Genomic DNA, 25,136 nt, shown 5'->3' with positions numbered 1-25,136 from the left:
TAGACAAATCTGCTCCCATCAGACCAGTGAAAGTTTTGGATCTCTAAACAGACCAATCCATACAAAGGCCGGATTAGGAAGCAAACTTTGAGCTCTCTGGTTTTCTGTGTGTGGTTCCTGATGGTAGCCAGGTCTCTGAAGTTCTGCCTGCAGTACGTCTTGAGCATCGGACCAGGATCTTGGTTCATTGACCAGAACATATTCAGGATTCTCCTGTGTGCCTGCAGTAGTAGAATGAAAACGAGCAGCATTTGTACATTTTATGATCAAGTCTTTGTTAGAACTGAATGTAGTAGTTGCTTCTCATTACCGTTGTAGCAGATAAATGGGTACGAGATGCTGCAGGAATCATCCCAATATTTGCCATTGTCAGCAATCAACACACAGAACTGGTAGGCATAATAAAAATCTGGTTCATCATCAGAGGTTTCCCAGTCCCTGTATTCAGCCCCGCTCCCTGTGAAACCATCAGACCACCTCCAGTCCATCTCACTGTACAAACCGATCCAGACCTCCGATGTGTGACCAGCAGATGAAAGCGTTTCAATAACTCGCTCCACTTCTGTGAAACTCTGGATGGTGGCCAGGTCTGTGTGTGTTTCTGTCTGCAGTAGGCCTGAGCTTCGCTCCAGGTGAAAGATCCACTGACAAAGTGATACTGATGCTGGTCGCATGTGGAGAGGATGAACCTCTCTGTTAGGAGGAAAAACAGAAACTTTCCTCATAATCTCTCAGGGCCTTTTTCCACCAATGTAACTTTTCACAGCATTACAGCAATTAAAAGTAATGATAGTCCATAAAAAATTAAATCAACAGAATGTTCCCATGTTCAAATCTGACCACCTCCACTATTTTATGTCTCTGTGTGCGTAACAGATCCCAGAACATCATGTTGCAGATTTTCCTACATTTTCCCCCCTCACTGTTTTCTGGAAGGCTTTTACAACCAACATAACCACTGAGCTTGTTTCTGTAGTGTGGCCACTGAGTTTCTATTCAGTAGCCGTAGAAACTTCACCTCCTTCCCCCAGGCTGTCTCCTCAAGGAACATAATAGATGCACATTATAACTCGAGTAGCTACTCTACTGAGAAACAACTTAGGCACATTTGCAGCATTTTAATCTTCTGCCCATCTGCATTGTTTGTGTCCACAAACATGGCCAGTAGAGTCAGACTGTATTCTGATTCTAATAGGGCCATAAAGTTAATAATGGTGCAGTCCTATCGGCTATTCAGCTCAGTGTTTGGGTCTTTGTGTCCTGACGACGTTACGTGAGGTGATCTGGTCTCCTTTATCAAGGTGCGAATTGCTGAAAAACGTCCTGAAAACACAAAGAAGTCCAGATTTCTTGTACTGGACTTGAGAACTTAGGAATGTCTAAAAATGACTGATTACGGTTGAGTGGTTGATCTATGAAATTGAAAATACAGTCATGTATTTGTCACACAAGTATGTCAGGATTTGTCTGTCTGAAATTTGTACAAAGTGAGCGTGGGAGATCTTTTGTTTTTAAAACATGGTTTAGTCACTACACAATCCAGAGCTTCACTCTATGAAGAACATTTAGGATTTTGCAACTCTGGACAGAAATAAATGTTATGTCGAATTATTTTGGTTCAGTTATGTAATTTTATTTGTTCTTTATATTTAAATATGTGCAGGTAGTTGGCTCGGGTGCTGCACATTTTGACCACCAGAGAGCAGTGTTTCAATGCTGTTTCCCAAGACGGGGCAGGAAATGCATCTTGTTGTCTTCCTGTGTTGCTAAGCTACGTGCCGAACGTGGATGTGAACTGTAAGTGTTTCATCTGCGGGAGACAGATTTGGCAGAAAATTGGTAAATATATACATCACTTGTTGAAATATGTCGGTACATTCTCATTTATGCGATAAGCAGTCAGTATTTTAATGACAGCTTTGTTTAATCTGTCTCAACTGGAAATAAAATATTCTGCACATTAAGGACCCCAGTTATTGTGTCCTGTGAGGCTAAATGATTCCCAGGCTACATTTGTAAACGTCACTTCACAAGGGAAGGAAACGAGTTTTTTAGATCTCTATTGAATGTAAGCTGGACAATAAAGCTGAAAAACTCATAGCAGTAAAAGTATTTCACATCAGTCTGTCAATAATTGTTAATATTGATCATTATTTATTAGTCTTTTGTTTTAATTATCCAAATACTATAAACTGGTGACGTGAAATGTCCTATTTTATCCAGTTTTAACTCCACATGTTTGTTTTTTAATTTTTTTTTCCAGTTATGAGGCACAGTGGCCAAACCTGAAACTGCTGCTGTGCAAGTTACGCAAAAGGTCGTTGCTAGGTACCCAAAGAATGGCTAAGTTGCTAGGTAACCAAAGAGGAGCGAGGAAGAACTCCGAAAGTCATTCCTCTGCCTACATCTCCCAGAATGCTGTGCGGTTCTGGATCTGAGTTCAGATTCAAAACTGCTTGGGGTTTTTTTGTGACTCAAACTTTTTCCATATCTAAATGTGAAGCTAAAAATTTAGTGAAGCTAAAAATTAAACAAAAAAATTGTGTAACAGACTTTTAGACAGTTACATTTTGTCAGAAATATTTACAAAAAGAAACGAAATGGAGCGTATGGGATCATTTCACCTCCTCTGGGTGTCACAGACAGAATCTGAGCCTGAGAACCGGCAAGAGGAGAGTTCATATCTACTAGGTAAGGTTTATTTGACTATTTTTATAACGTAGTGTAATTTGTAAGAAATAAGCTATGTAGGAATATATGTTTGTGTGTGGTGCTGTGTAACATTGTGTGTGTTTGTCTTTGTGTGGTCAGACACACAACGTGTCTACATTTGTGTGCTTGTAGCCTGTATTTGTGTGGGTCATAAGCATTGTGTTGGTTTTGTGTTTGTATGGGTGGAAATTAGAGAATAAGCAAATTATTACTTATCTGTATGATAAGTAATAATTTGCTTATTACTTATCTTAGTGATAAACAAATTATTAATAAGTAATAATTTGCTCGTCTTAAGCAAATTATTCTCAGGTAACAGAAGATCCTACATCATGGTCCTGCTGCTGACCTCTGGTCTGTTGTCTCCTCTCCGACTCTTTGCTCCTTCTGTTGTGACAATAAACATTTCTTTGAAATATATCAAAAGCAACAGTGAGAACAACTTTTGCAAAGAAAATAAAGAGAACTGGGTTTATTCCTGGCAACAACTATCTATCAAGGAATATTACATGGGTTAACAGCAACATTAATATTTATGTTAACAGGCATTTCATGATATATTGGCATTAATTAACTAGTCATCATCTAGCCAACATTTTGTGGATACAACAACATTAGTCAACTTACATGATTATTTGGAAAAAAACTGCAACATCTTTTCTGTACTCTGTCCATCTGTGCTGAGCTTCAAGACTCTCCTTAGTGACTCACAGGTGTAACATCAGCATTAGCTTTGTATGCTATTGGTTAGTTCAAAGTATCTTCATAGTCTGTCTTGTGGGGAGCCAGAAATCTGAATGGGCAGGGCCACCAAGGGCCACCAAGGGCCAGCAAGGGCCAGCAAGGGCCACCAAGGGCCAGCAAGGGCCCAAGGGCCACCAAGGGCCAGCAAGGGCCCCAAGGGCCACCAAGGGCCACCAAGGGCCACCAAGGGCCCAAGGGCCACCAAGGGCCACCAAGGGCCACCAAGGGCCACCAAGGGCCACTCCTTTTCCAGTTCAGGCATTCGCCTTGTTAGGCCGACAACAAAGTTTATTTGCTCACAGCTGTTGAAGCCAATAGGACCTCATCACATCTGCAAAAAGCAGAGACGCGACGCTAAGGCAACTAAGACGGATCCCATCAAACCTTGACTGCATCTAGACACTGGTGACAAAGGGCAATCTGTGGAGAGCAACCTGTGGAGAGCAACCTGTGGAGAGCAACGTGTGCAGAGCAACGTGTGGAGAGCAACCTGTGGAGAGCAACTTGTGGAGAGCAACCTGTGGAGAGCAACTTGTGGAGAGCAACTTGTGGAGAGCAACGTGTGGAGAGCAACTTGTGGAGAGCAACTTGTGGAGAGCAACTTGTGGAGAGCAACCTGTGAGAGCAACTCTCACCTGACATTATGTTTCTCTAATCTGAACCGTTTGCAAATTCAGTTTTCTAGAAATTAATGCTACCTTTCTTGAGGACAATGTTCATTATAGTCAATCACCCCAATTTACATCATTTTTGAAATCCTGGGGGGAAACCGGAGCACCCGGAGAAAACCCACGGCCATTTTTTTTTTCTGGTCTAAAATAAGAGATTTTTTGGGGGTTTTGCAAACGGTTCAGAAATTAACTAGATATTTTCTCCTAGTTGCTCTATTAGGACGTTTTCTTGCTCTTCTTCTGTTGTGATTTTTTTAGCTTAAAACTGTCCTGTATCCTTTTCCATACGGATGTTTTCTTGCCCGCTGCCTCCACTGGTTCCTCTGACTGATTTGCCACACAGCTGTCTCTCACGTCTGTGGCCTCAGGTTCTCTCTCTACCATAAAATTATTTGCCTCCTTGTTCGATCCATGAGGAACATCAATGTCCTCTTCCAGTGTTTCTTCTAAGTGATGGTCCTGATTTTTGGCTGCAGAGTCAAAATGCTGTTTGTGTCTTTTTCATTTCCTTCTTGACACTTTGCCATGTTTTTTCCTGGTGGTTCAAATTCATTTCCGTCTTTAAGGTGAGATTTCATTTTTTCCTGCTCCATTTTGAAACTAAACTCACAGCCAGAGTGCAGTTTCTGGAAGTCAGTTAGTTCTTTTATAAGATGTTTCTTCTCATCTTCAAGCTCCATGATTTTCAGTGAGGAAGCTTCCCTCTCTTTAGCTACATCCTGCTTCAAAATGTCTGCCTGCTGCATCAGGCCAGAAACTTCGACTTCATGTCTGGCTTTAAGTCCCTCAAAAGAAATAGTAGCCAGATCCAGAATACTTTTAAGTTGTCTTATTGTCTGATTGGATTGTTGTTGCAGGACAGACAACTCTTCTCTCCTTCTCTGGTCCAGACTTTCTTTTTCTGCTCTCAGTGTGTTGATGAGCTCAAGGTCGTTCCTGGCTTTTTCCAGATGTGCTTCGTTCAAACGAGTTATTTCGAGCTGGTAATCCTTGTTTTGTTGTCTTAGCGTAGAAACATCAGCTTCATACGTCCATTTCAGGTGTTGGTAAGAAGTCGTCATCTGATCTAGCTCTCTCTGCAGACGTTTCTCCTTGTTGTCATCATTATAGTTCAGCTGCATCTTGTCAGAAGCGTTTAGCTTCTGGACTGCTAAACGTCTTTACTGCCTCTAGTTCTGTCTTTAACTCTCTGCTCATTTTCATGAAAATCTCCTTAAGAGTTTTCTGCCTCTGCAGCTCATTTTTTGTCTCCTGTAGTACTTTTTGGGTGGAGGCCAGCTTTTGGGTCTCGTCAAACCATTTCGCTCTCTCCTCTCATTTCAAAAGAGATCCGAGTCTTTGGATCTCTCTCTGGAAGTCCATCACAGGTCTGTTCTCTTCCCAGCCTTGCTGCTGTTGTTCAGCTATAAAATCTGACTGCTGGGGTCTCATCCCACCGTTGGAGTATTGTTTGTTGGATATGACATGTTTATACAAAACAGTGCTGGTTCAAATCTGTCTTTTTCTGCAAACAATCTCCTTCTGAAAGCGCTTTGCGTACGTCTGAACTCGTCAGTAGTAGCAGGAAGCTATGACAAGAAGGTAGCAGTTTGCTACATACATACAGTGCTGATGACATCACAAGCATGACTCTAGTTGTGACATCACAGTTTTCCTTCATCTATGGAATGAATGATGTCAGTGTTTGAGAAATCTACCACACTGACCAACCAGCCTCCCCCCCCCATATTGAAATTGGGCTGGGTGGGAGTTGGGGGGGGGGGGTGTTATACAGTGTTAGGGTGACTGATTAGGGTGACTGCCCCCAAGTGTGCCCCTGCACACTAGGGGGCAGTGTCTCAAGAACTCTGAAATGAGTCTCCATTTTAGTTCATAGTTATTTTTTTTGCTCTTACTGTTTTAGTTTCAGGTGATCCTGGTCCCTTGGCTCTGACACCAAATAATCACATCTAGTTGAAACAAATTGAGGCCATTTTATATGGAAATAGTTGTATTGTCTGTAATGTCAGCATCAATCCATTTGTTTCATAACTGAATCAGAGGATTTTCACAGAATGGAGAGACCAAAGATCTTCATGAATCCCAAGGAACACGGCGGGGAACGGTCAGAGAAAAAGACATAAAAGTTCCAGTTCTAGTTTGTCATAAACCATGTAATTTGTTTTATTGGTGTTTTGAACGACTATTCCATGGACTCTAGACAGAAGTTGCTGGTGGATTGGAAATGAATGGGAAAGCTGCAGTTTTTAATTTTTAATTTTATGAAGGGTCAGCAAACTTGTAACATGGTTGAGAGAAATTCAACAAGCTCAAACCCTCTTTCTTCTTCTTTGTCATTTTTACCGGCGGGTGACATCTAGCGGTAAGATGTATTATCGCCATCTGAACCAGAGGATCTCCCTTTAATCTAAATTCTTATAATCCTGTTTCCTTCAAAAATTTAATAACTGCTTTAGTTATTTTATGTTTAATTAATATTTTATTAAGTTTTAATGTCTCTATCATATTCTTAACTTCTTGTTTTAGCTTCTCTCTACTTAATATTTACTTTTCACAATGAATTATTACATGTTCTACTGTTTGTTTATCCATATCCATATCCACACTCACAACTACCTGTTGGATGTTTTCCCTATCAAGTGTAAAGTTTTTATTTAATCCAGTCCGAGCCGCAATCTTGTCCATTTCCTGCTTGTTCTTTTCTTAATTTTCTCCCATTATTTCTATATTCCTTACTTTCTTTGTCTATGAAATAAATGACGACCTTTAGTTCCTTCCTAACACAATTGTTGCCATTCAGATTTCATTTTGCCCGTAGTAATTGATTTTATTTCAGATGTACAATACACTATTTCCACACTTCTACTTTGTTTTAAAGACACCTGCCATATCATTCCTTTCTATATCTTTATGAGCAGGAATCCACATAAACTTAATCTTGATTTGAGTTTGTGTCATTCTAAATAGAACTTCATACATTTCATATACCAACTCCATGACACATTTATAATAGACATTAGTGATGATACTGAATCTGAACATATAGGAACTTATTCAATGTAATTTTGCTCTACCCACTGTAAGTCCATCAGTATTGTTTACACAGCTACATGGTCAGATGTTCTTTGTTTCATAAATATATCTAGTTCAGGAATAGCAAAAGCAAATCCGGTTTTATTTGAAACTAAATCTTTTGAACCATCTGTATATATAATCAAATTTATTTCAGTCAAGCGTTGCAAAATCCTAAATGTTCTTCATAGAGTGAAGCTCTGGATTGTGTAGTGACTAAACCATGTTTTAAAAACAAAAGATCTCCCACGCTCACTTTGTACAAATTTCAGACAGACAAATCCTGACATACTTGTGTGACAAATACATGACTGTATTTTCAATTTCATAGATCAACCACTCAACCGTAATCAGTCATTTTTAGACATTCCTAAGTTCTCAAGTCCAGTACAAGAAATCTGGACTTCTTTTGTTGTTTCTTCAGGACGTTTTTCAGCAATTCGCACCTTGATAAAGGAGACCAGATCACCTCACGTAACGTCGTCAGGGACAACAAAGACCCAAACACTGAGCTGAATAGCCGATAGGACTGCACCATTATTAACTTTATGGCCCTATTAGAATCAGAATACAGTCCGACTCTACTGGCCATGTTTGTGGACACAAACAATGCAGATGGGCAGAAGATTAAAATGCTGCAAATGTGCCTAAGTTGTTTCTCAGTAGAGTAGCTACTCGAGTTATAATGTGCATCTATTATGTTCCTTGAGGAGACAGCCTGGGGGAAGGAGGTGAAGTTTCTACGGCTACTGAATAGAAACTCAGTGGCCACACTACAGAAACAAGCTCAGTGGTTATGTTGGTTGTAAAAGCCTTCCAGAAAAACAGTGAGGGGGGAAAATGTAGGAAAATCTGCAACATGATGTTCTGGGATCTGTTACGCACACAGAGACATAAAATAGTGGAGGTGGTCAGATTTGAACATGGGAACATTCTGTTGATTTAATTTTTTATGGACTATCATTACTTTTAATTGCTGTAATGCTGTGAAAAAGTTACATTGGTGGAAAAAGGCCCTGAGAGATTATGAGGAAAGTTTCTGTTTTTCTCCTAACAGAGAGGTTCATCCTCTCCACATGCGACCAGCATCAGTATCACTTTGTCAGTGGATCTTTCACCTGGAGCGAAGCTCAGGCCTACTGCAGACAGAAACACACAGACCTGGCCACCATCCAGAGTTTCACAGAAGTGGGAGCGAGTTTTGGAAACGCTTTCATCTGCTGGTCACACATCGGAGGTCTGGATCGGTTTGTACAGTGAGAGGGACTGGAGGTGGTCTGATGGTTTCACAGGGAGCGGGGCTGAATACAGGGACTGGGAAACCTCTGATGATGAACCATATTTTTATTATGCCTACCAGTTCTGTGTGTTGATTGCTAAAAATGGCAAATATGGGATGATTCCTGCAGCATCTCGTACCCATTTATCTGCTACAACGGTAATGAGAAGCAAACTACTACATTCAGTTCTAACAAAGACTTGATCATAAAATGTACAAATGCTGCTCGTTTTCATTCTCTACTGCAGGCACACAGGAGAATCCTGAATATGTTCTGGTCAATGAACCCAGATCCTGGTCCGATGCTCAGAAGTACTGCAGGCAGAACTTCAGAGACCTGGCTACCATCAGGAACCACACAGAAAACCAGAGAGCTCAAAGTTTGCTTCCTAGTCCGGCCTTTGTATGGATTGGTCTGTTTAGAGATCCAAACTTTCACTGGTCTGATGGGAGCAGATTTGTCTACAGAAACTGGGCAGACGTTTTCAACGTAATAGGCTCCAACAGAATCATTTGTGGAGTCACATGGAGTCCAGGGCAATGGAGGTTTCGCTCATGTGAAACAAAAAGGTCATTTGTTTGCCACAGCCTCCCAGGCAAGTGTTTAAATGGTATTTACTTATTGATGTGCATGTAGGACAACATGAGCTGCAGTTTTAAGTGTAGCTTCATTTTTCTTGTTTAAAACGTAGAAATGAAACGGCTTGTGAAGCTGAGACTGAAGACTGAGGACTCTGTCAATCTGAACGATCCGCTTGTGATGGTAAACATCCTGAAGAAGGTAAAGTTTGAAGATTAAAAAAAAAAAGTACAGTCCTTTGGAGCACTAATCAATCTAATCAACCCATCCCCCAAACCCATACTTCACTCACCAGCTGCAGGACAGACTGAATGAGAATGGAACGAGTGGAACCACCTTGAAATGGAGAGAGCAGCCTGACGGAGACGTCTTTAAGAAGAAGAAGGCCGAACTCTGAGTTATTAATCTCAACTTAGTACGATATAAATCTGGTTATATCTCTGGTCACTGGCAGTTCAAATGTAATCATACAGCCTCAATCTGTAATGTGTGTTTTTTTATGATTTTGTAATAATGAAAAATTAGCTTTAGAATTTAATTTTTTTAAATTTTATTTTTTATATATATTTTGGATCACAGTCTTGACTTTAATCTGATGTAGAATTTATAGAAGTAGGTAAAGATTGACGGATTGAGGCAAGAAACTCATCACCAAAGATTCATGATTCAATAAAGGTCTGTTTTGCTGCTTTGAACTAATCTGAGCTTCTTTTGGTTCGATCCACTGGATTGGATCAAAAGTCACACAATCACTGGATTGTGTGACTTTTGTCAAACTCTTATTCTACGTGTGTATATTAATAATAAACTTATTTTGTCCCAAGTCTCTGTAATGTTATATGTCACTGGAGGAAAAAGGCAGAGAGGAAAATGACTGCATTATTCTGATTATGAGTTCTGTTGAACGGCAGCAGCTCTGGAGCCAAAATAGATTTAAAACAATGTGAAAACATCAGGAAGCAGCAATGAGACCTTTTGTATAGAAGAATAGTTTGAACTGTATTTAATAATCTAAGTTAAGTTGCATGAACATATGGTGCTTAATTTAACACTTGTTTGAGTACTTTGTGATACTAAAGCTAGTATATTGTTTAACTACAACATTTAGTTATGGGGAACATAAAATGAGGAAAAGGAGCAAAAATATAAACTGAAGTGATGTTTCCTTCATATGGTGATGGAGGTTCAGATGTGACTGAGAAAGAAATAAAACAACTTTATTTCTACAGAAATCAGATTCAGGCTTGAAGTTATGGATCAACATTCAGTTTTTATGCACAATGGTGGTGATATAAGATAAAACAGCTTATTTTATTTAGGACAAAAGTAAACTTGTAGATCTGTGTGAAAAGAAAAAAAAAATCTCCAGATTTGTCTGTATAAAGCAGGAAAGTTTAAGACGCAACAGGAAGAGCTGTTAAACTGGGTGTGTGTGGCTCTTAAAAGAGCCGTTGTGTGTTTGTTGGAGCTGCAGCCTCTAAGCTCTCTCTCCGCGGATGCGGCGGGCCAGCTGGATGTCTTTGGGCATGATGGTGACCCTCTTGGCGTGGATGGCGCACAGGTTGGTGTCCTCGAACAGACCCACCAGGTAGGCCTCGCTGGCCTCCTGCAGAGCCATGACGGCGGAGCTCTGGAAGCGCAGGTCGGTCTTGAAGTCCTGAGCGATCTCTCGGACCAGACGCTGGAAGGGCAGCTTGCGGATCAGCAGCTCCGTCGACTTCTGGTAGCGACGGATCTCCCTCAGAGCCACGGTACCGGGCCTGTAGCGGTGAGGCTTCTTCACGCCGCCGGTAGCCGGAGCGCTCTTCCTGGCTGCCTTGGTGGCCAGCTGCTTCCTGGGGGCTTTGCCTCCGGTGGATTTACGGGCGGTCTGCTTGGTTCTGGCCATGATTCTGCTTCTCTGCTCGGGATCAGGAGAGAAATGTGGCGAACCGCCGAGGCTCCGCTGCTCTTAAGCTGCGGCTCTGGGCGTGTCTCTGTGACGCTGCAGCTCCGCTCCGGATCCTGGTTGGTTAGCGGCTCCTCCTGGAGCTCAGCGCCGCCCAGAGGCGTCGCCTCCCGGCTTAATGTCCGCCGCTCATTGGAGGAAGCTGCGTTCAAAAAGTCCGCCTCTCCGTCCCGCTCTGCTGGGAGCTTTTCTGGTTGGTCGCCAGCATCGTCCCGCTCCTCTCCGCGGACATATAAAGCAGCTTTCAGCCGCTGCTGGTCACATTTTCTTGAGTCTGCAGAAACAAGAAGCAACAAAATGAGTGGCCGCGGAAAGACCGGAGGAAAAACCCGAGCGAAGGCCAAGACCCGCTCCTCTAGAGCCGGACTCCAGTTCCCGGTGGGCCGCGTTCACAGGCTGCTGCGCAAAGGCAACTACGGAGAGCGGGTCGGTGCCGGAGCCCCCGTCTACCTGGCCGCTGTGCTCGAGTATCTGACCGCTGAGATCCTGGAGCTGGCTGGGAACGCCGCCCGCGACAACAAGAAGACCCGCATCATCCCCCGTCACCTGCAGCTGGCCGTCCGCAACGACGAGGAGCTCAACAAGCTGCTGGGTGGAGTCACCATCGCTCAGGGTGGAGTGCTGCCCAACATCCAGGCGGTGCTGCTGCCCAAGAAGACCGAGAAGGCCGCCAAGGCCAAGTAAACCTGCTGCTGCTGTTGTTGCTCAGCAACAAACACACAACGGCTCTTTTAAGAGCCACACACTCCTTCATCATGAGAGCTTTGCTTCCAACCAAAAACACTAATAACTCTGTTCACATTCTTCACTATTTTAATGTTTAATTGTTGCTCATTTGATAAACTTGCTGATCTTAGACCTGAAATCAGAGACATGTTTTATGTCAAACTTTTAAATCATCAAAGCAAAAACTGTAGATCATCATAAAATAGTTTAATCTGCTCAACAAAACTTGACCTCTAGTTGAACATCAGCAGTTCTCTTAACTTCTATTTCACTCTGTAATATAACATGTTACACATTTTCCTAATTTAAACTTTCAGTCCTTTGCAAAATGTTTTTATATTAAATTTAATCTAATAACCATTTATAAGGATTTGATTTGATTAGGACTTTATTTTATAGACCAACAGAAAGTTAAATTAATTGTTTTGCCCTTTTTTCTCCAAAACATCTCAATTCACTTCAGAGAATGTCTGTAAATATATTTCTCTAAACTTTTGCCACAGATAGTTTGGATTCAGTTCTGGGCTTTGACTGGGCCATTCCAACATATTTAGTGATTGTGTTATACGGGCCTGAATGTCTGGAAGTTTAACTCTGTGTTCCTGGCTGCCAAAAAATACTCCAAGCAAATCAGAGAAAAAGTTCTAGAGAACTAAAAGTCGGTGGATTTAATGAGCTGCTTTGTCTTCATGTGTTGCTTTTATTTTGCTTTTTCTTCACAATTCATAACATCTTTGTTTTTCTTCTAAATTCATCCTGAAATAAACCAAAGGACAAAATGAACAAGAGCAACATAGAATGAACAGTCAATGTGGTTGATTAGAGATTGATCTTGTTCCACATGTGATTTATTTCATATGCATAAACTATGATGTTATATTCAAGTCAATCTGATAAAATCCATCTTGATTGGATTTGATGCTAAAAGCAGAAGAACTTTCTGAAATGGTTTTTGGCAACAAGAGCCTCATTTGATTAAATCCTAGCAAAGAAATAACTATAAACAATCAAATTTTATTTGTATATGAATTTGGAAAAAAAAAATATTTATCACTAAAGAAGGGTTCGGTGAATGCGCATATGAAACTGATGGGTTCGGTACCCCTCAAAAAAGGTTAAGAACCACTGATATAGATCTATAACTCTAGATCTATAACTCTAGATCTATAACTCTAGATCGTTCCTCTTTAGGTCCAAAATAATAACTTCAGTTTTGTTTCTGTTCAGCTGGAGAAAGTTTTGGCACATCCACACATTTATCTGCTCTAAGCATCTGTTCAGTGATTGGATGGGGTCAAAGGTCACCTGGTGACATCGTAATGTAGAGCTGTGTGTCATCTGCATAGTTATGGTAGCTAATATTATTTCCTGTTATAACCTGAGCTAGTGGGATCATATAAATATCAAATAAAAGGGGTCCTAGGATTGAACCTTGGGGTACCCACAGGTGACCTTTGACCTCTTTGATGAGAAGTTTCCAATTGAAACAAAGAAATCCCTGTTCTTTATGTAGGATTCAAACCAGTTAAGCACTGGACCGGAGAGTCCGACCCAACTCTCCAGTCGATTCAGTAATATGTCAAGGTCAACAGTGTCAAAAGCTGCACTGAGGTCCAACAGAACCAGAACTGTGGTTCTGCCACAGTCCGTATTTATATGGATGTCACTGAACACTTTTACGAAGGCGGTCTCTGTGCTGTGGTAACCATGGAAACCAGACTGGAAGGAGTCAAAGAGGTTGGTTATAGTTAGGAAGCTAGTTAATTGTTTACACAAAGCTTTTTCAATGACTTTGCTGGTGAATGGGAGGTCAAAGGTCGGCCTGTAATTCTGCAGTAGTGATTTGTCCAGATTGTTCTTTTTTATCAGTGGTTTGATTACTGCTGTTTTCAAAGCCTGGGGGAAAACGCCTGATGAGAGCGAAGAGTTTAATATCTGGATCAGATCAGCAGCAATAACAGGCAGAACTTTCTTAAAGAAATGTGAGGATAAAACATCCAGACAGCAAGAACTGGAGCTTATTGACTTATAACTTCCTGTAGGGTTTTATAATAAGTAGTTGGAATTGGGTCATTTTTCCTGTATTTGTTTTGTTTGGGCACAGCATTGGTACTGACTTTATAGTGGATGTGCACTATAAAAGTAAAAGTAAATGAAAGTAATAAAATGACAAATGATTTAATAATGAGTGTAGAATCTGTCTCATGTTTCCTGTAACACAATATGAAGATCATTGAGAAAAATGAAATAGTTCCTGGCAGGAGAATCACAATGAACCAGAAATCTTTGTGGGTGTGTGTGGGTGTGTGTGTGTTTGGTGTTTATCATGTCTACAGATTATTTCATGTATGAAGGAATTATTTTTTTCTAGGTTGGTGTGGAAAAACTCTTCAGACCTACAAGTCAGAAAGAAGATCGAGTTTTAATAAACTGAATGTTTTAGAAATCATCCAGTTTTGACTGATAAAGTAAGAATATGTAAATCCCTGCATAAGCTCCTTAGATACAATAAAAAATAATAAAAAAAACACTTTCTGACGAAATCTGGATATTGAGGTGATTTTCAGACCAGCTGCTGTTGAATCTTCATTTACTGCAGACAGAAAGTTTATGCCAGAGGATCAACAGTTTGTCTCACGCAGGGATCCTGAGGGTGTGTTTACATCCGCTGAAAAATGTCTCCTTTTATCTCCACAAATCACTTCACCGCTGCCATTTTACTCTGATTCTGTCCTCAGGTGTCTTTGCTAACAGAAACATGTTTGTTACTTTTAGTATAATTTGGTTTTAGATGTTTTCGGAGGCGAAATTCTAGGAAAACTCCCCGCAAGCGGCGCAAACAGACCGAGAATCTGGCCGCTTTAAAGGCTCCTGGGACGAAGGAGAAACTTGTCGGACATCAAACATGAGCTCAGCGTGGAGGAGAGAGACTTTTCTACCTGCTTCAGTAACGTTGGTCTTGTAAGATGTTTGTTTTCGGAGTGTTTCGAGGCTCAATGTCGGCGGAGAAAACACAAAGTGGAGCCGCTTTTCGAGGCGGCAGCAGAGCAGCGGGCTGAGTTGTCTCTTCACGGTTCTCATGTGTGTTATAAGTCCCGCCTCCCGCTCTGAGCTCCACAAGTTCCGAGGAACGAAACAGACATGGCAGAGGAAGCTCCAGCAGCCGCGCCGGCTAAGGCTCCGGCCAAAGCCCCGAAGAAGAAGTCCGCTCCCCGGGCCAAGCAGGACGGACCCAGCCTCCCGAAACTCATCGTGGCCGCCGTGGCCGAGTCCAAGGAGCGCAAGGGGATGTCCCTGGCGGCCCTCAAGAAGGTGCTGGCCGGGAAAGGAGTGGACGTGAGCAAGGCCAACAAGCGCATCAACACCGCCGTCACCAAGCTGGTCACCAAAGGGACCCTGAGCCAGACTAAGGGCACGGGGGCCTCCGGCTCCTTCAAGCTCGCCAAGGAGCCCAAAGACGCTAAACCGGCCAAGAAGGTGGTGAAGAAGAAGGCTCCCGTCAAGGCCAAGAAGCCCGCCGCCAAGAAGAGCGCAGCGGCCAAGAAACCCGCCGCCAAGAAACCCGCAGCAGCGGCGGCAGCAGCAGCCAAGAAGTCCCCGAAGAAGGCTCCGGCCAAGAAAGCGGCCAAGAAGCCCGCCAAGAGCCCCAAGAAGGCCGCGGCCAAGAAACCCAAGGCCGCCGCCGTCAAGAAGCCCAAGGCCGCAGCCAAGAAAAGTCCAGCAAAGAAACCTGCAGCCAAGAAGGCCGCAGCGAAGAAGGCCAAGAAATAAACAGCAGCTGCAGCTTTTTACTCACCAAAGGCTCTTTTAAGAGCCAACACACATTCTGCTGAAGAGCTCGTCCTTTACTTTGACTGACCCCACATTCTACTTCATACACGCGACTTCAACACTTTTACACCACTTTATACCTATATGGCTTATTAATTAATTAATGTAGCTGCCACATGTTGCACACTACTTTAACAGTCAAGGGATTTCCACTTCTCAGAAAGGATTCACCTCATTTGGCTGGATACCAGTATATGTGGAAGACATCAACTTTCACTCTTTTTCTTCTCATCTAGTGTCTTTATGCTACACGAGTCTTTGGCCGCTGCTTATTACTTCACTGTTCACAAATGAATAGATGGAAAGCCAGCAAAAGGCTCACACAGCGCTCACTTCCTGTCACCATGAATCAGGAAAGTCACAATGTTTAAACAGCCACATCATTTATAAAATGAACTTTTCATGTTGATCATTGACAAGTTACATGGAGTGAAAGTTGCTTCAGAAATCCCTCACATGTTCCTCAGCTGCACAAAAGCATCAACACAAACTTCACATGACAGCCAGTAGAACTACATTTATTTGATGTTTGTTCCTTTCAGACTCTGTTGAGCGGAGTTTGATTCACCCAATAATTTCAGTTCATCAAAGTTCAATTAATGCTTTAAAAAGAACGTTCTCAATCTGGCTTGTAGGAGGAGCTGCTGAGCTCGGCTCCTCATAGGTCCGCAGCTCACACATAAAAAGCGACGCTCCGCAGCTCGCGCTCACATTCGTCTTTGTGTTTCCACAGAAGAAGAAAACAAAATGAGCGGCAGAGGAAAAGGAGGCAAAGGTCTCGGTAAAGGAGGCGCCAAGCGGCACCGTAAAGTTCTCCGCGATAACATCCAGGGAATCACCAAGCCCGCTATCCGCCGTCTGGCTCGCCGCGGGGGAGTCAAGCGGATCTCCGGTCTCATCTACGAGGAGACCCGCGGTGTGCTCAAGGTGTTCCTGGAGAACGTCATCCGTGACGCCGTCACGTACACCGAGCACGCCAAGAGGAAGACCGTCACCGCCATGGACGTGGTGTACGCTCTGAAGAGGCAGGGCCGCACTCTGTACGGCTTCGGGGGTTAAACCGACAACTTTGCTCACTGAACCAAACAAAGGCCCTTTTCAGGGCCAAACACTGATCGGATCATGAGCTGAATTTCTGTCTGATGCAACCGAATCTCTCCATAAGCGACCTATGAGTGTAAAAATGTATCTATATTAATATTAATCTGACAAAACAAAGAATTGTAGCTGCTTGTTCACACAAAATGTAAAGTTTTGTTTCCACTGATTTTTTTTACTGAAGGTTTGAGGGTTAAACTGGCAATACATGAACTCATTAGACTATTCTGCTTTATCAGTGAATCCACAGGGAGATATTTAAACTGAAATATCAAAAGTGAATTTAAATGTAAATGTATTCTCATGAAATGTAGAGGAAGAACTTTACACTATGTGATGGAGAGAGACTACAAGTTCAGTCTTGAAAAACGACAGAATTGTTACAAGTTAGTTTCTTAAGGAATTTTAATTTTCAATTATATTTCTTTTGGAAGAACCCTAAAAAATTCTATTGAAAGAATAAATTAATCATATGCAGAGTAAGACATGATGAAAGATTAACTTTTATCTTTTATCCAGGGTAAAGTCTTTTTCTTTTGTAGGCCAAACATTTTATGTTTTGTTTTAAATTAGAAAAAAGATGAAGTGAAATTGGGAGGTTCTACTCACCGTTTCTGAACAAAAAACGAAAGATTATGTGTTTATTTTCAAATGAGGTTTTAGCTCTCTGTGGTTTTTAATGAGAATTTATTAAATCGCTTTGTTTTAGGTAAAAGTGAAGCATATCAGCATTTCTTGCCGTTTATGAGAAATACAGAATTTTCATAGAATTTGTTTCTACATAAATCTTGAAAAAGTTTCTGTATCTCAACAAACGCGCGCAGAACAAGCAACAAAATAACCTGAAAAGCAGTGAAAATTTGAAGTGTTTGCTTTTATGGTTTCACTTTTCTGGAGAACGTTCTCGATTCCCGCCCTTTCTTTGTCATCACGTGGCTTCAATTCAAACCCTTCCTGATCCACTGGGCCGTCCAATCACAGCCAGGAGACGCTGCAGCTCAATTTCCATACAGCATGTATAATATCAGCTGTTTCCTCTCCAGCAGCTCATTCGTCGCTGTAAGTTTCCAGAGACAACATGCCCGAACCCGCCAAGTCTGCGCCCAAGAAGGGCTCCAAGAAAGCGGTCACCAAAACGGCCGGCAAAGGAGGCAAGAAGAAGAGAAGGACCAGGAAGGAGAGCTACGCCATCTACGTGTACAAGGTGCTGAAGCAGGTCCACCCCGACACCGGGATCTCCTCCAAGGCCATGAGCATCATGAACTCCTTCGTCAACGACATCTTTGAGCGCATCGCCTCCGAGGCCTCCCGTCTGGCTCACTACAACAAGCGGTCCACCATCACCTCCAGGGAGATCCAGACCGCTGTGCGCCTCCTGCTGCCCGGTGAGCTGGCCAAGCACGCCGTGTCCGAGGGAACCAAGGCTGTGACCAAATACACCAGCTCCAAGTAACCAGCTCTGCTGCTGATGCTCCAACCCAACGGCTCTTTTAAGAGCCACTCACTGCATCTGGAGAGCTTTGATCATGACTGATATATTTTTGCAGAACAAAGAAATGGTGGAAATTTCAAGAAGGTGAGAAATTTTGGAGGTGAAGGTTTAATTCTTTATCATTTAAGAACCTTGTGAATGATCATCTCAAAGTATTAGATGTCAGATTTTTTCTTCTTGCTGGCTCCTTTTCAATCAAGTTCATTTGTGCAGCACATTTCAGCAACATTGAGGTTTCGAAGCTTTACATAATAAACACAAATATGTCATAAAATATACCATAATCAACCATTGAGAAAATTAATAACAAACATTACACTTTGATGAGTGCCATCATCAAAATCATTAATGCACATGAACTAGAAAAGGTTCCTTTTATTTCGGCCACTGCTGAAGACAAATCCTCCCCTGATGCGATCAAATACAATAACCAATGAAGCAGCGGCTCATCACGCCTTTATTTTGAAAACCGACACGCAAAATGAAGCAGTCACGTGACCCATGCACTGCGAGGCCTCGTTTGCTGCCAGTCACGTGGTTTTCAACAAGCCGACACGAGCCTGAAGCGGGGCTTCAGAGGGCCCATCACCTCTGACCTCTACCAGAGTCAGCAGAAGGACCAGTGTTGGTGTATTGACCATCCTAAAATTTCTCACTGGCCCAAATCTGATCATCACTATGAAAAGTGTCCGGCATTATTTCAGCTTTTGTTGTATAACAGCTTTTGTTCTGCATATGACAGTAATAAATGTAACAGCATTTTCTTTCCACTGTACAGAAGCTGCAGTCAGAGCAGCTGTTCAAAATAAAAAACTAAAGCACTGCTGTTGTCAGAAAAATCAAAAGTTTTTGATTAGTATGTGTTTAAAATGCCCATAATGAGCTAAGAGAAGAACATCTGGCTGAAGATTAAAGATAATTTTGAAGATTGAATAATTATGGATCTGATTTCTTTGCACTATTCTGTTCATTTGTTTTTGTTAAAGATATAAAGATTCATTAAAAATGGTACACAAACATAATGTCTGCTTTCACAACATAATGCATAAAATTAAGGTTGTATAACACTGAATGAAAGAGGATTTATTATGAAATATTCCTATTTACAAATATTGTATATGGAACTGGAGATGAGAATTTATTAAGGGCAGTTGGGGAGCCGAAAGAACCGGCTCTCTAAAAAGAGTCGAAATTCCCATCACAACAAAGCAGTTTGACTTTCTATTGTAAATGACTTTAAGACACCGCTGGACGAAATGATGTACAACCAAAACCTATTAGAACAACAAACAATGTGCTAAAGAGGATTTGATGCTCTCATGATGAAGGAGTGTGTGGCTCTTAAAAGAGCCGTTGTGTGTTTGTTGCTGAGCAACAGCAGGTTTACTTGGCCTTGGCGGCCTTCTCGGTCTTCTTGGGCAGCAGCACCGCCTGGATGTTGGGCAGCACTCCACCCTGAGCGATGGTGACTCCACCCAGCAGCTTGTTGAGCTCCTCGTCGTTGCGGACGGCCAGCTGCAGGTGACGGGGGATGATGCGGGTCTTCTTGTTGTCGCGGGCGGCGTTCCCAGCCAGCTCCAGGATCTCAGCGGTCAGATACTCGAGCACAGCGGCCAGGTAGACGGGGGCTCCGGCACCGACCCGCTCTCCGTAGTTGCCTTTGCGCAGCAGCCTGTGAACGCGGCCCACCGGGAACTGGAGTCCGGCTCTAGAGGAGCGGGTCTTGGCCTTCGCTCGGGTTTTCCCTCCGGTCTTTCCGCGGCCACTCATTTTGTTGCTTCTTGTTTCTGGAGACTGGAGAAAATGTGACCAGCAGCGGCTGAAAGCTGCTTTATATGTCCGCGGAGAGGAGCGGGACGATGCTGGCGACCAACCAGAAAAGCTCCCAGCAGAGCGGGACGGAGAGGCGGACTTTTTGAACGCAGCTTCCTCCAATGAGCGGCGGACATTAAGCCGGGAGGCGACGCCTCTGGGCGGCGCTGAGCTCCAGGAGGAGCCGCTAACCAACCAGGATCCGGAGCGGAGCTGCAGCGTCACAGAGACACGCCCAGAGCCGCAGCTTAAGAGCAGCGGAGCCTCGGCGGTTCGCCACATTTCTCTCCTGATCCCGAGCAGAGAAGCAGAATCATGGCCAGAACCAAGCAGACCGCCCGTAAGTCCACCGGAGGCAAAGCCCCCAGGAAGCAGCTGGCCACCAAGGCAGCCAGGAAGAGCGCTCCGGCTACCGGCGGCGTGAAGAAGCCTCACCGCTACAGGCCCGGTACCGTGGCTCTGAGGGAGATCCGTCGCTACCAGAAGTCGACGGAGCTGCTGATCCGCAAGCTGCCCTTCCAGCGTCTGGTCCGAGAGATCGCTCAGGACTTCAAGACCGACCTGCGCTTCCAGAGCTCCGCCGTCATGGCTCTGCAGGAGGCCAGCGAGGCCTACCTGGTGGGTCTGTTCGAGGACACCAACCTGTGCGCCATCCACGCCAAGAGGGTCACCATCATGCCCAAAGACATCCAGCTGGCCCGCCGCATCCGCGGAGAGAGAGCTTAGAGGCTGCAGCTCCAACAAACACACAACGGCTCTTTTAAGAGCCACACACACCCAGTTTAACAGCTCTTCCTGTTGCGTCTTAAACTTTCCTGCTTTATACAGACAAATCTGGAGAATTTTTTTTTTCTGTTCACACAGATCTACAAGTTTACTTTTGTCCTAAATAAAATAAGCTGTTTTATCTTATATCACCACCATTGTGCATAAAAACTGAATGTTGATCCATAACTTCAAGCCTGAATCTGATTTCTGTAGAAATAAAGTTGTTTTATTTCTTTCTCAGTCACATCTGAACCTCCATCACCATATGAAGGAAACATCACTTCAGTTTATATTTTTGCTCCTTTTCCCCATTTTATGTTCCCCATAACTAAATGTTGTAGTTAAACAATATACTAGCTTTAGTATCACAAAGTACTCAAACAAGTGTTAAATTAAGCACCATATGTTCATGCAACTTAACTTAGATTATTAAATACAGTTCAAACTATTCTTCTATACAAAAGGTCTCATTGCTGCTTCCTGATGTTTTCACATTGTTTTAAATCTATTTTGGCTCCAGAGCTGCTGCCGTTCAACAGAACTCATAATCAGAATAATGCAGTCATTTTCCTCTCTGCCTTTTTCCTCCAGTGACATATAACATTACAGAGACTTGGGACAAAATAAGTTTATTATTAATATACACACGTAGAATAAGAGTTTGACAAAAGTCAGACAGTGTGATCCAATCCAGTGGATCGAACCAAAAGAAGCTCAGATTAGTTCAAAGCAGCAAAACAGACCTTTGATTGAATCATGAATCTTTGGTGATGAGTTTCTTGCCTCAACCCGTCAATCTTTACCTACTTCTATAAATTCTACATCAGATTAAAGTCAAGACTGTGATCCAAAATATATATAAAAAATAAAATTTAAAAAAATTAAATTCTAAAGCTAATTTTTCATTATTACAAAATCATAAAAAAACACACATTACAGATTGAGGCTGTATGATTACATTTGAACTGCCAGTGACCAGAGATATAACCAGATTTATATCGTACTAAGTTGAGATTAATAACTCAGAGTTCGGCCTTCTTCTTCTTAAAGACGTCTCCGTCAGGCTGCTCTCTCCATTTCAAGGTGGTTCCACTCGTTCCATTCTCATTCAGTCTGTCCTGCAGCTGGTGAGTGAAGTATGGGTTTGGGGGATGGGTTGATTAGATTGATTAGTGCTCCAAAGGACTGTACTTTTTTTTTTTAATCTTCAAACTTTACCTTCTTCAGGATGTTTACCATCACAAGCGGATCGTTCAGATTGACAGAGTCCTCAGTCTTCAGTCTCAGCTTCACAAGCCGTTTCATTTCTACGTTTTAAACAAGAAAAATGAAGCTACACTTAAAACTGCAGCTCATGTTGTCCTACATGCACATCAATAAGTAAATACCATTTAAACACTTGCCTGGGAGGCTGTGGCAAACAAATGACCTTTTTGTTTCACATGAGCGAAACCTCCATTGCCCTGGACTCCATGTGACTCCACAAATGATTCTGTTGGAGCCTATTACGTTGAAAACGTCTGCCCAGTTTCTGTAGACAAATCTGCTCCCATCAGACCAGTGAAAGTTTGGATCTCTAAACAGACCAATCCATACAAAGGCCGGATTAGGAAGCAAACTTTGAGCTCTCTGGTTTTCTGTGTGGTTCCTGATGGTAGCCAGGTCTCTGAAGTTCTGCCTGCAGTACGTCTGAGCATCGGACCAGGATCTTGGTTCATTGACCAGAACATATTCAGGATTCTCCTGTGTGCCTGCAGTAGAGAATGAAAACGAGCAGCATTTGTACATTTTATGATCAAGTCTTTGTTAGAACTGAATGTAGTAGTTGCTTCTCATTACCGTTGTAGCAGATAAATGGGTACGAGATGCTGCAGGAATCATCCCAATATTTGCCATTGTCAGCAATCAACACACAGAACTGGTAGGCATAATAAAAATCTGGTTCATCATCAGAGGTTTCCCAGTCCCTGTATTCAGCCCCGCTCCCTGTGAAACCATCAGACCACCTCCAGTCCATCTCACTGTACAAACCGATCCAGACCTCCGATGTGTGACCAGCAGATGAAAGCGTTTCCAAAACTCGCTCCACTTCTGTGAAACTCTGGATGGTGGCCAGGTCTGTGTGTTTCTGTCTGCAGTAGGCCTGAGCTTCGCTCCAGGTGAAAGATCCACTGACAAAGTGATACTGATGCTGGTCGCATGTGGAGAGGATGAACCTCTCTGTTAGGAGAAAAACAGAAACTTTCCTCATAATCTCTCAGGGCCTTTTTCCACCAATGTAACTTTTTCACAGCATTACAGCAATTAAAAGTAATGATAGTCCATAAAAAATTAAATCAACAGAATGTTCCCATGTTCAAATCTGACCACCTCCACTATTTTATGTCTCTGTGTGCGTAACAGATCCCAGAACATCATGTTGCAGATTTTCCTACATTTTCCCCCCTCACTGTTTTTCTGGAAGGCTTTTACAACCAACATAACCACTGAGCTTGTTTCTGTAGTGTGGCCACTGAGTTTCTATTCAGTAGCCGTAGAAACTTCACCTCCTTCCCCCAGGCTGTCTCCTCAAGGAACATAATAGATGCACATTATAACTCGAGTAGCTACTCTACTGAGAAACAACTTAGGCACATTTGCAGCATTTTAATCTTCTGCCCATCTGCATTGTTTGTGTCCACAAACATGGCCAGTAGAGTCAGACTGTATTCTGATTCTAATAGGGCCATAAAGTTAATAATGGTGCAGTCCTATCGGCTATTCAGCTCAGTGTTTGGGTCTTTGTTGTCCCTGACGACGTTACGTGAGGTGATCTGGTCTCCTTTATCAAGGTGCGAATTGCTGAAAAACGTCCTGAAGAAACAACAAAAGAAGTCCAGATTTCTTGTACTGGACTTGAGAACTTAGGAATGTCTAAAAATGACTGATTACGGTTGAGTGGTTGATCTATGAAATTGAAAATACAGTCATGTATTTGTCACACAAGTATGTCAGGATTTGTCTGTCTGAAATTTGTACAAAGTGAGCGTGGGAGATCTTTTGTTTTTAAAACATGGTTTAGTCACTACACAATCCAGAGCTTCACTCTATGAAGAACATTTAGGATTTTGCAACTCTGGACAGAAATAAATGTTATGTCGAATTATTTTGGTTCAGTTATGTAATTTTATTTGTTCTTTATATTTAAATATGTGCAGGTAGTTGGTCTCGGGTGCTGCACATTTTGACCACCAGAGAGCAGTGTTTCAATGCTGTTTCCCAAGACGGGGCAGGAAATGCATCTTGTTGTCTTCCTGTGTTGCTAAGCTACGTGCCGAACGTGGATGTGAACTGTAAGTGTTTCATCTGCGGGAGACAGATTTGGCAGAAAATTGGTAAATATATACATCACTTGTTGAAATATGTCGGTACATTCTCATTTATGCGATAAGCAGTCAGTATTTTAATGACAGCTTTGTTTAATCTGTCTCAACTGGAAATAAAATATTCTGCACATTAAGGACCCCAGTTATTGTGTCCTGTGAGGCTAAATGATTCCCAGGCTACATTTGTAAACGTCACTTCACAAGGGAAGGAAACGAGTTTTTTAGATCTCTATTGAATGTAAGCTGGACAATAAAGCTGAAAAACTCATAGCAGTAAAAGTATTTCACATCAGTCTGTCAATAATTGTTAATATTGATCATTATTTATTAGTCTTTTGTTTTAATTATCCAAAATACTATAAACTGGTGACGTGAAATGTCCTATTTTATCCAGTTTTAACTCCACATGTTTGTTTTTTTAATTTTTTTTTCCAGTTATGAGGCACAGTGGCCAAACCTGAAACTGCTGCTGTGCAAGTTACGCAAAAGGTCGTTGCTAGGTACCCAAAGAATGGCTAAGTTGCTAGGTAACCAAAGAGAGAGCGAGGAAGAACTCCGAAAGTCATTCCTCTGCCTACATCTCCCAGAATGCTGTGCGGTTCTGGATCTGAGTTCAGATTCAAAACTGCTTGGGGTTTTTTTGTGACTCAAACTTTTTCCATATCTAAATGTGAAGCTAAAAATTTAGTGAAGCTAAAAATTAAACAAAAAAATTGTGTAACAGACTTTTAGACAGTTACATTTTGTCAGAAATATTTACAAAAAGAAACGAAATGGAGCGTATGGGATCATTTCACCTCCTCTGGGTGTCACAGACAGAATCTGAGCCTGAGAACCGGCAAGAGGAGAGTTCATATCTACTAGGTAAGGTTTATTTGACTATTTTTATAACGTAGTGTAATTTGTAAGAAATAAGCTATGTAGGAATATATGTTTGTGTGTGTGGCTGTGTAACATTGTGTGTGTTTGTCTTTGTGTGGGTCAGACACACAACGTGTCTACATTTGTGTGCTTGTAGCCTGTATTTGTGTGGGTCAT

The 25,136-nt window shown here is 42.4% G+C and overlaps 8 protein-coding genes and 2 long non-coding RNA genes across 10 annotated transcripts; 6 read left to right on the top strand and 4 right to left on the bottom strand.

The window, feature by feature from the left end:
* The first annotated feature begins 8,591 nt into the window (after positions 1-8,591).
* On the top strand, positions 8,592-9,680 carry LOC114157260 (uncharacterized). The gene is made up of 3 exons (XR_003598107.1): positions 8,592-8,637; positions 8,727-9,259; positions 9,354-9,680. It is a non-coding gene; the product is annotated as an uncharacterized LOC114157260 (long non-coding RNA).
* A 578-nt stretch (positions 9,681-10,258) lies between these two features.
* On the bottom strand, positions 10,259-11,021 carry LOC114157205 (histone H3). Its single transcript, XM_028038066.1, has one exon. It carries the CDS (start codon positions 10,944-10,946, stop codon positions 10,536-10,538), a length of 411 nt encoding a protein of 136 aa, XP_027893867.1. The 5' UTR covers positions 10,947-11,021; the 3' UTR covers positions 10,259-10,535.
* Positions 11,022-11,043: 22 nt separating this feature from the next.
* Positions 11,044-12,758, top strand: LOC114157240 (histone H2A-like). Its single transcript, XM_028038106.1, has one exon. It carries the CDS (start codon positions 11,304-11,306, stop codon positions 11,688-11,690), a length of 387 nt encoding a protein of 128 aa, XP_027893907.1. The 5' UTR covers positions 11,044-11,303; the 3' UTR covers positions 11,691-12,758.
* Positions 12,759-13,421: 663 nt separating this feature from the next.
* LOC114157189 (histone H1-like) lies at positions 13,422-15,506 on the top strand. The gene has a single exon (XM_028038049.1). It carries the CDS (start codon positions 14,874-14,876, stop codon positions 15,501-15,503), a length of 630 nt encoding a protein of 209 aa, XP_027893850.1. The 5' UTR covers positions 13,422-14,873; the 3' UTR covers positions 15,504-15,506.
* Positions 15,507-15,526: 20 nt separating this feature from the next.
* LOC114157231 (histone H4) lies at positions 15,527-16,815 on the top strand. Its single transcript, XM_028038095.1, has one exon. The coding sequence runs from the start codon at positions 16,311-16,313 to the stop codon at positions 16,620-16,622; it is 312 nt and encodes a 103-aa protein (XP_027893896.1). The 5' UTR covers positions 15,527-16,310; the 3' UTR covers positions 16,623-16,815.
* Positions 16,816-16,853: 38 nt separating this feature from the next.
* Positions 16,854-18,418, top strand: LOC114157224 (histone H2B 1/2-like). The gene has a single exon (XM_028038089.1). It carries the CDS (start codon positions 17,740-17,742, stop codon positions 18,112-18,114), a length of 375 nt encoding a protein of 124 aa, XP_027893890.1. The 5' UTR covers positions 16,854-17,739; the 3' UTR covers positions 18,115-18,418.
* On the bottom strand, positions 18,327-20,183 carry LOC114157214 (histone H2A-like). The gene has a single exon (XM_028038077.1). It carries the CDS (start codon positions 19,921-19,923, stop codon positions 19,537-19,539), a length of 387 nt encoding a protein of 128 aa, XP_027893878.1. The 5' UTR covers positions 19,924-20,183; the 3' UTR covers positions 18,327-19,536.
* Positions 20,184-20,218: 35 nt separating this feature from the next.
* LOC114157208 (histone H3) lies at positions 20,219-20,969 on the top strand. Its single transcript, XM_028038070.1, has one exon. It carries the CDS (start codon positions 20,281-20,283, stop codon positions 20,689-20,691), a length of 411 nt encoding a protein of 136 aa, XP_027893871.1. The 5' UTR covers positions 20,219-20,280; the 3' UTR covers positions 20,692-20,969.
* A 377-nt stretch (positions 20,970-21,346) lies between these two features.
* Positions 21,347-22,331, bottom strand: LOC114157263 (uncharacterized). The gene is made up of 2 exons (XR_003598110.1): positions 21,952-22,331; positions 21,347-21,857 (listed from the first exon to the last, which is right to left on the bottom strand). It is a non-coding gene; the product is annotated as an uncharacterized LOC114157263 (long non-coding RNA).
* Positions 22,332-22,339: 8 nt separating this feature from the next.
* Positions 22,340-24,179, bottom strand: LOC114157850 (macrophage mannose receptor 1-like). The gene is made up of 3 exons (XM_028039016.1): positions 22,573-24,179; positions 22,393-22,484; positions 22,340-22,351 (listed from the first exon to the last, which is right to left on the bottom strand). Exons 1-3 carry the CDS (start codon positions 22,982-22,984, stop codon positions 22,340-22,342), a joined length of 516 nt encoding a protein of 171 aa, XP_027894817.1. The 5' UTR covers positions 22,985-24,179.
* Between the last annotated feature and the right edge of the window lie 957 nt (positions 24,180-25,136).

The sequence above is a fragment of the Xiphophorus couchianus genome, chromosome 14 (genome assembly GCF_001444195.1).
Source record: "Xiphophorus couchianus chromosome 14, X_couchianus-1.0, whole genome shotgun sequence".
In the NCBI taxonomy this organism is placed as follows: Eukaryota; Metazoa; Chordata; class Actinopteri; order Cyprinodontiformes; family Poeciliidae; genus Xiphophorus; species Xiphophorus couchianus.
Note: the sequence above shows the minus strand (reverse complement) of the source record. Positions and strands in the feature narration are given on the sequence as shown.

Coding starts and splice junctions, on each gene's coding strand:
- LOC114157205 (XM_028038066.1), bottom strand. CDS start 10,946: ATGGCCAGAACCAAGCAGACCGCCCGTAAATCCACCGGAGGCAAAGCC.
- LOC114157240 (XM_028038106.1), top strand. CDS start 11,304: ATGAGTGGCCGCGGAAAGACCGGAGGAAAAACCCGAGCGAAGGCCAAG.
- LOC114157189 (XM_028038049.1), top strand. CDS start 14,874: ATGGCAGAGGAAGCTCCAGCAGCCGCGCCGGCTAAGGCTCCGGCCAAA.
- LOC114157231 (XM_028038095.1), top strand. CDS start 16,311: ATGAGCGGCAGAGGAAAAGGAGGCAAAGGTCTCGGTAAAGGAGGCGCC.
- LOC114157224 (XM_028038089.1), top strand. CDS start 17,740: ATGCCCGAACCCGCCAAGTCTGCGCCCAAGAAGGGCTCCAAGAAAGCG.
- LOC114157214 (XM_028038077.1), bottom strand. CDS start 19,923: ATGAGTGGCCGCGGAAAGACCGGAGGGAAAACCCGAGCGAAGGCCAAG.
- LOC114157208 (XM_028038070.1), top strand. CDS start 20,281: ATGGCCAGAACCAAGCAGACCGCCCGTAAGTCCACCGGAGGCAAAGCC.
- LOC114157850 (XM_028039016.1), bottom strand. CDS start 22,984: ATGAGGAAAGTTTCTGTTTTTCTCCTAACAGAGAGGTTCATCCTCTCC. Junction 22,485..22,572: donor CCCATTTATCTGCTACAACG/GTAATGAGAAGC, acceptor TCTCTACTGCAG/GCACACAGGAGAATCCTGAA.